This window comes from Colias philodice, chromosome 31 (genome assembly GCF_061535455.1).
Source record: "Colias philodice isolate Cphi_HAF_F1 chromosome 31, ilColPhil1 Martin Lab GWU primary, whole genome shotgun sequence".
Lineage (NCBI taxonomy): Eukaryota > Metazoa > Arthropoda > Insecta > Lepidoptera > Pieridae > Colias > Colias philodice.
Window position 1 is genome coordinate 2,841,749 of NC_143116.1, and position 13,010 is coordinate 2,854,758.

The 13,010-nt window shown below is 32.6% G+C and overlaps 4 protein-coding genes across 4 annotated transcripts; 2 read left to right on the forward strand and 2 right to left on the reverse strand.

The window, feature by feature from the left end:
• Positions 1–106: 106 nt before the first annotated feature.
• On the reverse strand, positions 107–3,123 carry LOC149475129 (uncharacterized). Its single transcript, XM_089714003.1, has 4 exons — positions 2,846–3,123; positions 2,410–2,593; positions 1,398–1,583; positions 107–293 (listed from the first exon to the last, which is right to left on the reverse strand). The coding sequence occupies exons 1-4, from the start codon at positions 3,027–3,029 to the stop codon at positions 125–127; spliced, it is 723 nt and encodes a 240-aa protein (XP_089570129.1). The 5' UTR covers positions 3,030–3,123; the 3' UTR covers positions 107–124.
• Positions 3,124–3,306: 183 nt separating this feature from the next.
• On the forward strand, positions 3,307–8,026 carry LOC149475130 (uncharacterized). The gene has a single exon (XM_089714002.1). It carries the CDS (start codon positions 3,470–3,472, stop codon positions 4,733–4,735), a length of 1,266 nt encoding a protein of 421 aa, XP_089570128.1. The 5' UTR covers positions 3,307–3,469; the 3' UTR covers positions 4,736–8,026.
• A 502-nt stretch (positions 8,027–8,528) lies between these two features.
• LOC149475131 (uncharacterized) lies at positions 8,529–10,446 on the reverse strand. Its single transcript, XM_089713731.1, has 2 exons — positions 10,275–10,446; positions 8,529–9,961 (listed from the first exon to the last, which is right to left on the reverse strand). Exons 1-2 carry the CDS (start codon positions 10,444–10,446, stop codon positions 8,529–8,531), a joined length of 1,605 nt encoding a protein of 534 aa, XP_089569857.1.
• Positions 10,447–10,700: 254 nt separating this feature from the next.
• LOC149475132 (uncharacterized) lies at positions 10,701–12,697 on the forward strand. The gene is made up of 2 exons (XM_089713997.1): positions 10,701–11,353; positions 11,939–12,697. The coding sequence occupies exons 1-2, from the start codon at positions 10,783–10,785 to the stop codon at positions 12,595–12,597; spliced, it is 1,230 nt and encodes a 409-aa protein (XP_089570123.1). The 5' UTR covers positions 10,701–10,782; the 3' UTR covers positions 12,598–12,697.
• Positions 12,698–13,010: the final 313 nt, after the last annotated feature.

The following is a 13,010-nucleotide window of genomic DNA, read 5'->3' on the forward strand; positions in this document are numbered from 1 at the left end:
AGATAGCCCATTTATCGAGGAAGGCTATCATCACGCTAAGACCAACATAAGCAAGGAAATGCGAGTAAAACCACAGGGCACAGCTAGTTAAATAAAACACATAATATATTCAAGAAATATTTAATCAAACATCAGTAAATAAATGTACAGTATAGCATTGCCTAGTTAGCGCTAACACTTTCAACCGTCTGTGTGGATCTGTGGCCCAGTCGTAGTTGCTCGTGAGTGACGTCACAAGCTTAGATATCATCCAACGCATGAGTTCCATTTTACCCACTAACGCCTGGAGTTTTCTAAAAAAAAAAATTTTTTTCAGTAAGTTAATAGTGGGGAAAGAATGTCTGGTCATGGGTTCGTAACTTAATAGTGGGGAAAGAATGTCTGGTCATGGGTTCGTAACTTAATAGTGGGGAAAGAATGTCTGGTCATGGGTTCGTAACTTAATAGTGGGGAAAGAATGTCTGGTCATGGGTTCGTAACTTGATAGTGGGGAAAGAATGTCTGGTCATGGGTTCGTAACTTAATAGTGGGGAATGAATGTCTGGTCATGGGTTTGTAACTTAATAGTGGGGAAAGAATGTCTGGTCTGGGTTCGTAACTTAATAGTGGGGAAAGAATGTCTGGTCATGGGTTCGTAACTTGATAGTGGGGAATGAATGTCTGGTCATGGCTTTGTAACTTAATAGTGGGGAAAGAATGTCTGGTCTGGGTTCGTAACTTAATAGTGAGGAAAGAATGTCTGGTCATGGGTTCGTAACTTAATAGTGGGGAAAGAATGTCTAGTCATGGGTTCAATTCCCGGTGAAGATAAAGAAAAAAATGTCTCGGTCTGGCAGGACACAGAAGGCTGATCACCTGAACAAAAATATTTTTTTAGTAACTTTATAGTGGGGAAAGAATGTCTGGTTCTGGGTTCGATTCCTGGAGGAGACGAAGAAAAAAAACGTCTCGGTCTGGCAGGACACAGAAGGCTGATCACCTGAACAAAAAATATTTTTTTAGTAACTTTACAGTGGGGAAAGAATGTCTGGTCATGGGTTCGATTCCTGGTGAAGATAAAGAAAAAAAAATTTCTTGGTCTGGCAGGACACATAAGGCTGATCACCTACTTGTCCCTAAAGAAAATCGATCAGTGAAACAGATGTATAATGCATCTGCCCCTTACCCCACTAGGGGACATGGGACTTCACTTAATAAGAACTAGCTTTCCGCCCGCGGCTTCGCCCACTTTGTCTAAAATATAATATAATTATATACTAAAACCTTCCTCATGAATCACTCTATCTATTAAAAAAAATCGCATCAAAATCCGTTGCGTAGTTTTAAAGATTTAAGCATACATAGGGACATAGGGACAGAGAAAGCGACTTTGTTTTATACTATCTAGTGATACTCACTTATACAAAGGCCCCGTGGCTCTCTCTTCAACAATAACATTTTGACTATCTTTTAAATTACCAAACACTCTATCCCACTCTCTCCTTGCTTCTAATAATTTTATCTGTCTCTCTTTCAATCTTTCATCCAAATTAAGTAATGTTTCCTCCTTTTGGCTGTATTCCGTTACTTGAGCTATGATTTTCCTGTAAATGAAGATACTTATGTATTAAAATTATATGTTCTTTAGGGCCGATTTTTCAATGCTTGGATAAAACTTAGTCGTCGAATAATGTATAAAACTACCATATTTTAAAAACGTATTCTAATTGCCCGTATTTGACAGTTTCCGTGACATTTTAATATTATCGTGTAATAGTTTATTGGACGGATAAGTTTTAACCAAGCATTGAAAAATCGGCCCTAAAACAGATATTTATGTATTAAAATTAATAAAATAAGCTGAAGACTATGTTTGGATGAACATGTTAATCTCATGATGCCATGAAAGGAGCATAGAGCTAGAGCAAGAAAACTCGTATTCAGTGTTGTTCAGTATTTGAACATTGCATTGAATCTTTTCGAACGCACTAACAACTTTTTTTCTTACTCTTTTTTATAATATTCCTTAAAGTATGAGGATGGTTCTTATGGTGAGAAAAAGTAAACATGTACCAAGGGCGGACCACTAGTATTTTAATAAAATGTATTATAAAATTTAAATGAAGTCATGAATCATTAAATTCAGCAATTATTAAAATATGTTTCGACATGAAATACAAGCAGTGTAGTAATGTTTAATTTTTCCTTTTTAATGTCTAATATCTATACCAATATTATAAAGCTGAAGAGTTTGTTTGTTTGAATGCGCTAATCTCGGGAACTACTGGTCAGATTTGAAAGATTATTTCGGTGTTTGATAGCCCATTCATTGAGGAAGGCTATAGGCTATATATCATCACGCTCAGACCAACATGAGCGTAACCACGCGGGTGAAACCGCGAAGCACAGCTAGTATATAGATATACATACTCTTTTCTCTCCAATAATTCAGGATCCAAACTTCTATCAGGTGCGGTAACCAAAGTCTTAACAGAATGTGTTTGAGTTAGAGTTTTGACAATTTGCTGCTCAATTAGTTTCAATGTTACTGTGTCCGTATAGTCATTGATAGTTGTGATTTCATCTTTATTTGTCTCTTTTATTTGTGGTGTCACTGAAATTAGAATTTTGATAAAAAATTTAATTTAACTCTGATAATATGTAGTTTATAGTAATGTAGTACATAAAAATTCAGTTGTTTTATTTATTTTATATTAGGATTAAGTACAATACTAAAAATATTCGATAGTTTTATGAAAAACTATCGAACATAAAAATTAAGCTTCTACTACTTAATGTTTAATGTTTATTGTAATAAACTCGTATCTGCGTTTCTTTTTATTAGAATAATAAAGATAGTAATCACCTGCTAATGTTTTGGCCTGTAATAATCGTAGTTTTGATGTAATTAAAGAAATATCTCTTAATTTCTTTGCAATAACATTTTCGAAACTTTCATCAACTTTTGCACAAAATATATTTGAAGAATGTAGTTTCAATTCATTTTCAAACTGTTTACTTATATCACGTAAAGCTTTTAAACCAGACATGGTAATATTTTGTCTTACTTTTCAATGTTTATTTTGAAATCAACATTCAACAGCGATTTGATACTAGGTACTATGATTTTTGACGGTTGCAGAATGCAGTTCAACTTAAATTAGGTACAGATAATAAATATTGTGCATGACACAGATAATAAAATATAAATTGTTAAAGTGAAATGACAACTAGAGGCAAGAGTTGCCAATATAAAATACGATCAAGCTCAACAATTCCTCGTATCCAGTCCTCATAACTTAAATGAAAAATTATAGATGTCGATGTAACAAAAAAAAAAAACAAGAATCAAAATACAGCTGTTTACAATTTCATACATAATTATTGCGCAAAATTAAATATTATTCCCGTTCAGTGAGAGTCACAGTGCATAATTCGTATAAAACAGTGCTTATACTTTGTGTCCTAATATCTACAGCTATACAAAACCATGCCTGAAGTGGAGGAAAGCACATATTATTATTTATACAGTTTTCCGACAGAAGTACTATTACGAATATTCAGCTATTTAACACCAAAAGAGCTATCTACATGCAGACAAGTGTGCTTACGCTGGAAACAAATAATTGACAATCTATCACGACTCGATAAACTGTGGCGAAAATACTGTGAAAATGATTTTCCATCAATTTACAAAATCGCAAGATACAAGTCGAAACCGGGATTACAGTGGTACAATATCTACAGATCCCTAACATTGTGGTCAAGATTGCAGTACGCTAGAGAAATGATAGACGAGTTCGCCTCTGCGTCATCCGTGAGAGAAGAAATTCAGGATTTCCAAGTGCTTTCTGACGGTATAATCGGCGTTCACACTAGATGCGGCATTTTCTACTATGACATAGAGACACTGGAGCGCGCGAAACGCGGGCCAATATCAGGAAGCTATCTAAGGTACACGGAGAATACCGATTCCTTAATCTTCATGACCTCAGACTTTCATCTCTTTATAGTTCGTAAGTTACTCACAAATCCACGGCACGAAGCCGACGTCACATTCGATAGTGTTAAAATGTTCTTGCTACATGACAGAAATGTGTATTTCATAACGCTGAATGACGAAATCCATGTATGTAATTTGAACGACGGCAATTTGAAAAGTGTGCACTTGAATACATTCACGAATGGTGTTATGTCGTTGGGCTTTAGCGATCATTTAAATGTGTTGACTTACGAGCGTGATATTTACTCTGTAGTCGGCAAAGAGCTAATTTTTAGATGTAACGTTGAATCTGTATCTAATCTTATGAATGAATTTAGAAAATACAATTTATTGGAACAGTTAGATTGGCGGGTTTACATCCAATGGATGTTTTTCATGAATCATACGTTACCGCAAGGGCCGTTACGCGAAACTTTAGTTGTTCGTACATATGATGAAGTTGTTTTTGTTGGTACAACCTTTGGTGTGCTAAGAATCTATTATAAACCATATGTTAATGAGGAATTCGATCTATTTAATTCAGAACCGGTCAAACAGTACAATTTTATGGAGAGATCAGACTGTCCTGTGTTAACAATGAGCCCTATAATTCAGATTGATGTCGTAGAAATAGAGGACGGTCACATAGTTTTAGTTGCCATGCCGAAAAAAATTGCCGTACTAAATTATAGTCATATTTTTAAACGATCAGCCACAGCGGCAATGTTGCCATATAATGATGTACAAGACGTTAAAATATTGAAGATACAGTAATATTAACATGACAATGATGTTTTAGTTTAAAACCGGCTACTCACATACCTGCAGCAGGGGCAATTTTGAAATTGGACCCTAATTGGCTCCCTAATTGTGATGTGTATAGGCAAGCATGGGCAATTTAGAGAACAACTGAATTTGCTCCGATTGCTGACCAACTGAAATTGTTCTTATATTGCCCCTGCGACAGTGTACATAAGTAGCCGGCCTTAGTTTGAGAAACTCAATTATTGCATATCAGATTTTTTATATATTATTTATGTGTGTTATGGATTTGCTGTTAAATTTTAAATAGTTATTGATTTTGAATTATAAATAAAAATTGTATTTGGTCAATAAGGTTTTTGACTGGATAAGGGTTTTGACTGTAACATATACATATATTTCAGTTCATTCAGTTATATATACATATATATACTTTATTTTTATTGGACTATTTTGACAGATGAATGTTTAAAAATTAATTATTGTTACAAATAGGTATACATAGAGAAAAGAGATGTAGTTTTTATGTAGGTTATTTTGTAATGGTTCAAATATTTTTGAGGCTCTTCAATTCAAATAAAACATACATATTAGAGATTTTTATTGACATATTTATGAGTTAGAAGAGTCACTTAAAATGTAACTCAATGTAAAACTTTTATATAACAAATATGTACCGATAGACAGGTTTTTTTTATAAATCTGAAGTAAGATGAAATAGTGAAACTCAGTATTAGAATTAAATATTCATAATTTAGTCAGAAAAAACAGAAATAACACTTGAACTCATGAAATTATTGTATTGTCACCGATCCTTGATAAGTGAACAAGATTTGAATGATATCTTTTTTAAATTGGGAAAAATCTAGTATAAGGGTGCTTTTTCACCTTTAATGTGTGCGGATCTGTAGCGAGGAATATGTTTGTAAATAACCAATAGTATCGCTTCAAAATCTAAACACTTCAAACTAAATTATATTAAACAACTAGCTTTCCGCCCGCGGCTTCGCCCGCTTTGTCTAAAACATAATAAATTATATACTAAAACCTTCCTCATGAATCACTCTATCTATTAAAAAAAACTGCATCAAAATCCGTTGCGTAGTTTTAAAGATTTAAGCATACATAGGGACATAGGGACAGAGAAAGCGACTTTGTTTTATACTATGTAGTGATATGATTGGTTTAAACACATTCCTCGCTACACATCCTCGCACATTATTGGTGGAAAGGCACCGTTAAGGAGATGGTAACATACAAACATACAGTTGAAGCCGATAAAAACGTGTTATAGAGGTTGTTTTACAAATAAGTAGGGGTGAGCAGTATTTACTTAGGTACTATTTTATTTTAATGGTTTGGTTAAAAGTTGTAAATTTTATTGATTTGAAATTTATTGTTTATACATATGTACTTTTCGATTTATCAAAATTTTAGAAAGAATTTATCAAATCGGAGCAGTAGTTCCCGAGATTAGCGCATTCAAACAAACTCTTTATTTTTATTTATTTAAAAGCATAGATTTCTAGAAAATTCTAAGATTTATTCAGTCTGTTAGCATTATAACTAATGTAATTAAACGCATTGGAAAGTTTTTTCTTAAAGTTATTAGTATAGGAAATAGTGTGTAGGTACCTATAAGTCACATAGTACCTTGTAGGCACAGCCGTTTGAAAAAACAGCATTTAACTTAATTTATATGCTTTTCGCATAAAAAAATAGATTATTTAAAGTATTGTAAATTAAATAATATTATGTTAATAGTTAATTCAATTAAATATGTTATTTTTTTTATGGCAAATGGCATTGGCGAATAATACATATATCAGAAGCTGTTTGTTTTCCCGCGCTTTTGAATGTGATTATTTTGCGAAGCGCCATTTTTTCTGAGCGTTTTGCGTTTCGCCTCTTTTTAAATAAGACAAAAATGGACAAGCAAAACTGCACTATATATTCAATATATTGGCCATAGACTATATTATATTCTGAGTGTCCTGTGTCATTAAATATTTAATTTTGCGCAAATTGTACCTAATGTTAAAAATCAACAGTAAAAGGAAAAAATTTTTAAATCCTCATATCTTTTAATAATAGCATTGCATAATAGTGCGCTTAACTTGTACCTTTTAAGTTTTAATATGAGACAATCATTATTATGTGCAATAGCCAATAAAACCTTCATATCTTCATACCTTCATATCTATAAGCGAATAGAGACTATTAGCCAAATAGTTGGCTCATTTCTCACAGATTTGAAAACATAGTTAATTATAACAATAATATGTTTAATTTCACAATTGAAAGTTTTGTTAGATAGAATATATGTATTGTCATATTAGGTGGTATCTGAATATGTAAAATTATATTTTGTTGCGAAATTCAACTTAAATATATAATCATATTATGTTCTATTGGTGCATTTACACATTCGCGCGAATTGCGAAGCGAATCACGAACACGCATATGTAATCCTTGCACTCGATTTGCGTATTCGTATTTTTCGAACATATCAAACGGTTTGCGAATGTTTCACACCGTGGTTCGTATACACATGTGTCCTGCAATGACGAGGCGAATAGTAAATACAAATGTGTAAATGCACCATTATATAATATATATAATATACTAAAGTGTCCTCCCGTACCGCTCGGTTACAGCCGTGTTCTGTGAGTTCATAGTTTATGAACTACTAGCTTACCACCCGCGGCTTCGCCGCTTTGTTTTAAACCTAATAAATCATATACAAAAACCTTCCTCTTGACTCATTCTATCTATTAAAAAAACCGCTGCGTAGTTTTAAAGATTTAAGCATACAAAGGGACATAGGGACAGAAAAAGCGACTTTGTTTTATACTATGTAGTGATGAACTCACAGAACACGGTATGCCGTATGCCATGTGTTCATTCTCGCAGCTCAATGGGGCGCGGCGTGTCGAGTGTGCTCCATCGCTATACATGCGTTGGAGCGCGGTAGAGGCTTTAGAAAAATACTTTTTTTATTGTAATATTTATGACAGTGTAACCATGATAATTATCTTCATCCTTAATTATATATAAGTGACGTGATGTATATTCAACATTGAATAAAATATTATAGTTATGTTGACTTGATTAACATGCAAAAATCTTAGTTTATACGTTATTCTTCGATATTAGTTTTTTGTAGAAATAATAATTCATCTAATATGACAACATTGTATGTAATTTTCAATCTCCTAATAATCGTAAAATCAACTGCTTAGTTTTTTTCCTATATTTAACTATATTTCTTGTAATTTTATAGCAAATAAATAAATTGTTAAATAATAAGTGTTTTATTTACAACTCATCCTTGTATTATGGAACTTTTTATTTTGCCTTTATATTTGTTTAGCTGTGCCGCGTGGTTTCAACTGAGCACGAACCCGCGTGCAATATATGTAATAACTATTTCTATAGCTGCTCATGTGTTATTCTGATTTAGGCTATATTCTTGTAAACTTCCATCCAAATCAGTCCAGTAATTTTTAGCGAGAAAGAGTAACAAACTTACAAACTACTAATTTTAGCACAATACATTTCACTAATGTTACCTCGATTTAATATTTCAAATACTTTTACATCAAGCGAGCGAATGCTCATTACAGGCGTAGAGCCACACGTAGAGCATTCTTTCGTTGTTCTTAGTGCGTTCGAAAAGATTCTATGCAATGTAAAACACTAAATACCTACGAGTTTTCGTTTTCACTAAAAGATCGCTCTTTTTTATATAAGTATGAACTACAGGTTTAAAATAGAAATAAAACAGTAGGTAATATCAATTTTTTTAATCCTGAAACAAAGAATAAAACTGTTTCATATTAATTGAACTATCCGATATCCCCAAAATTGAATTAGGGTCAAAATCAAAATCGCTATCATCAGAATATTTAAAACATTGCTTCTTTCCACAGTTATATGGTTTTTCTTTCATTTCATATTCATATACTTCCAATGAATGATTAGATGGTATAACAACTGCATTTTGCGTCTTCAATAGGTTTTTATATTTAAAGTCAGACAATTTCTTCTCAGCTTTCGGTTTTTCGTGTGTCGATGTTCGTTTCCTAAATTTCTTAATAGGAAATATACCCTGACTGAAAATGCATTCTTTATCCATATATTTACTGTTATCTGTATCAAATTGTATAGTTTTCTTTTCTTGGCATTTACGTTTATATTTTGCCATGTTACGTAACGCTTGATATAGATTTTGCGGCTCCTCATATTTGTAGAAATCAATTTTTAATTCCTCTTTTATTGTGTTGAGTAAAACTTTCTTTTTAGCCGCTTTTGATAGTGGTTTCCTCCTCGTTATAGCGTTGCTTGGTTTTGGAGTGATCACTTGTTTAGGATAGATCAACGATTTCGCCTTAACACTTTTTGGTTTTGGTGTCTTCTTCACTTTAACTGCATCTGGCATATACTCTGATAGAGAAACAAACGGTTTGTCTTCCTTAATATCAAAATTGAGTTCATGGTTATGATCGTGTTCTTTTTCTTTAGTTGCACAGTCGTTTTTAAAATTTAATTTCTTAGCAACAGTTTCGTCAATTTCTAGTATTTCATCAGAATCGTTATTAATTACAGCTGGGTCTGTTTTTACATTATAAACGTCGAAAGTAGTTTCCAATAGATCAACGAAGAAATTGTATATGTTCTTGTCATCCTTTGGAGGCACATCTGCGACTAAAGTCAACGGATCTTCTTGAATTCTTACAGGCTTATCTAAAACTCGACCTTCTAAAATTTCTTTAGCTATACCTTCAGCTACACCGCTGTAAATATTGTTTTCTAATAGATCTCTAATTGGATTCTTTGATTCGTTCAAAGTGAAACTTTTACTCAACCCTGAGAAGTTAGACGGAGTGTGAATTATGTCCTTCTTTGATTGAAGTATGACAAATTTATCGTTTATAGGGGACATGTAGCCTTTGCTGTTCAAAGTTTTGGATTTGTACTTCTGCTTTTTATTTTTAACTTGAGTGTCGGCGACAAATTCTTCGTCTACGAATGTTACATCATCATCTTGCTTTATATTTTTATTTCTAATCGTTTTTCGTTTGGTTCCATATTTTTTGGAATTATTATTCAGGTGGTCAGGGTATTGAGTGCCAGTTGTCGATTTCGATAGAATATTTAGGACAGATGTTAAAAACCTCTTTTGTCCAGGTCGTGGTCGGGGAGGAGGTTTACGGTTAACTTCAGCATCATTACTTTCTGAAATTAAAGGAGATACATTATTATTATACATGAAACCTCAAGTAATAAGAAATTTAACTGATTGTTATATAACTACCTTGAATTATTAGTATATATTTTTTACCAATTATTTTAATACTAGCAGCTTGCCCCGGCTTTACCCGAGATAAGAAAAAGAGCCTAGTGTGTTAATGGATAAATATGTAGCTTTCCAGTGGTAAAAGTTGAGTTAATCTTTAAAATCGATACAGATTATAGCAGTTTTTCAGTTTCGTTACATAATAGTTAAACATAGATCTTTTTTTCTATATCATATTACTACGTATCTTACCAATAACATTAAAAAGCATATTATTATCTTTATTCTCTACATAGACCCCTCGTTTCTTTACATTTGAAGGTTGGAATTCCATATCGCTTCTGCTATATTTATTGCGTTTTTCGATTCTAGCCGTTGCACCATTTGATGATTTTGACTTAACCACGACCGTTTTTGGCTCCATGGCTCTGTTTTCATTTGGATGTAAGCATATTTTTTTGGATTTTTTTCAATTTTTTACAAAATATATGACATAATAATTGATTTGTCACTTTTGAAGGTGTAGTTAGGTTTTTTAAAGTTCATAACTGAGAAATAAGGTATATCCATAAAATAGGTTGAGATTAAAAAAGGATTAAAAGGTTCTGATAAAAGTAAAATCAAAAATAAAAGATTCATTCAAAATCTATGTCTCTTTTCATCTCGATGGCTATGACAAAATCAAACTTCATTATAAAGTAAGTCAAGTCAAATAATCCATTTGGTAATAAGATAAATTTCAGTGCATTAATTTTTGGTAATGGAAGAGCGAAATTTAAAGCGAAAGGAACACAGGAAAAACATTACAAAAATAACAGATCAGGGAGACATTATAAAAGTAATTGAAAAAGTTGGTGTGAAACAAAGAATAACAACTACTTTACTCCAAGCGGACAGAGGTGATACTAAATCGAAACCTATTGTAAAGTCTATAGGAAAAGAAACTGTTAACAATGATATTAAAAGAAATAAAACAGTTAGCAACGCCATATTTCAATCAAATAAGGGTAGCTTACAACTAAAGAAACTTAAAACTAGAGAGAATTTTACAATAGATGATATAAAAACAGTTAATGGTACAACAGAAGATAATGCCATATTAATGGATGCAGATATCAAACCATTTTTAAAAGACAAAAACGAATTGAGAATTGAGAAAAATGATTCTATCAAAATTGATGTGAAAAATAATGATGGAAAGAAACGGATTGATATTGAAACGAAGAAAGTGTTGAATGCTGTTGAAAGAAAGAAAATTAGAGAGAAGTATACGATAAGGACTAAAGCGAATCGAGTGGTTTCATTGGAAATGCCGAATCTTTTACAAAATGGTAAGTAAATGCCTGTACGTTGGGCCTGCTTTTAATTACAGATACACGATTTATGTGCTCATTTAATAGTTAATAATATTAAGTTGTTGAGTGAAACTTCTTTATGAGCGTTAAGAGTAAAATTTCAAGGCCGCGTCATGGCAATATCATCATCAATCATGTCATGGAGTAAGGCGACGATTTTAGTATCTTTGATTCTTGCCAAAGAAGTTTCACTTTTGACACGTGTGCTCGGCACGCACGCTCTTTTTTATCGTAGGTAATAATTAAGCCCCGTATTCATGATAAATATATCTCGAGCATCAGTTGATCAATGATTTTGATTAGTGTTGTCGATTCTCCGGCGAGAACATTTCAACATACGTTATCACTTATCAACTTTGTAGCAAGTAGTGTTGCACAGTGTTGCAAGTAACTCCTCTATATTATGTTCATTCAACTTTGTGACTTACCAAGAAAATGGGGCTTTAAAGTATAATACAATATTATTTAAAATTTTACAACTTACTTTTTGTGTACTTAGTGTGTATCATGCCTATTTTTCTGTACTGTTTGTAACATTTTTATTTAAATACATTATTTCAGAAGAAAGCTCCAGAAAGATCTGCGACGAGGAGGAACATCGAAAATTAGCAGACAGCAAATCGGAGGGCACAAAGACGGTAAAAGATTCAGATAACAAGAAATCAAAAAGGAGACCCGTGATCACGACGATAAGATCTAAAAACGACGCTAAAGTATACAAAACAGTAACATTTACAGATTTTAAAGCTGAGCAACGAGATGCCAAGGCTCTACAAATAAAGATACCCACTGAAAATCTCGATAAAAGAAAGGATAAAGTGCAACCAGTTGCAAATGATGTACAAAAAGAAGTAGATAAAACGACAGAATCGTCACATAATTCAAGCAATAAGTCGCGAAAGAAACGCATTGCACATAAAACAAAGAGAGCAAATATACCCTCACCAGATCCATTTAGAAAAGGAGAATCTCCGCCTACAGAAGTGGCTAAATGGGCACCAAATTGTTTGAATAAACACACCAAACCGTATTACGAAGCGTGGGTTGACACGACTTTGGCAGCCATCACGAAGTTTTCTGAAAAGGATAAAATGTTTTTGGAGAAACAGAATCTAATTGAAAGTTTTAGACGCATGCTGGAACGGCCGGACAGTCCAGATTTAGTTTATAATCACATGGATGAAAAATATCTAGGTAAAATTAAAATTAGGCAGAAGTGAAACAGTTTAATTATTACATTTGATATGAACAGAGCTTTATGAAATAAACTATCAACATGAACAAAATATGACAAAAAAAGATATATCAGTGAATAGTAAATATATATAACTTAGTTACTGTGAGATTATAAAGAATTAAAAATATTATTAAACATAAAATGCGATTCATTGTAAGTAACTAGTTAGTTATGTAGCTAGTTCATCCTTTTGTTAATTTTTTTAATGAAAGAGTTGAAATTCTTTTTCTGATGTAGATTGTGGTTGATCAAAATTGAATTTTTAAAAAAAGATCAGTAAATTTGGTACAGATCTAGATACGACTGAGGTACATTTCAGGTCACTCGCTTTACAGAATGCTCCTGTTGATTCATCCTAAAAAAAATCATACTTTTTAACTAGGCTGTACGCCCGCA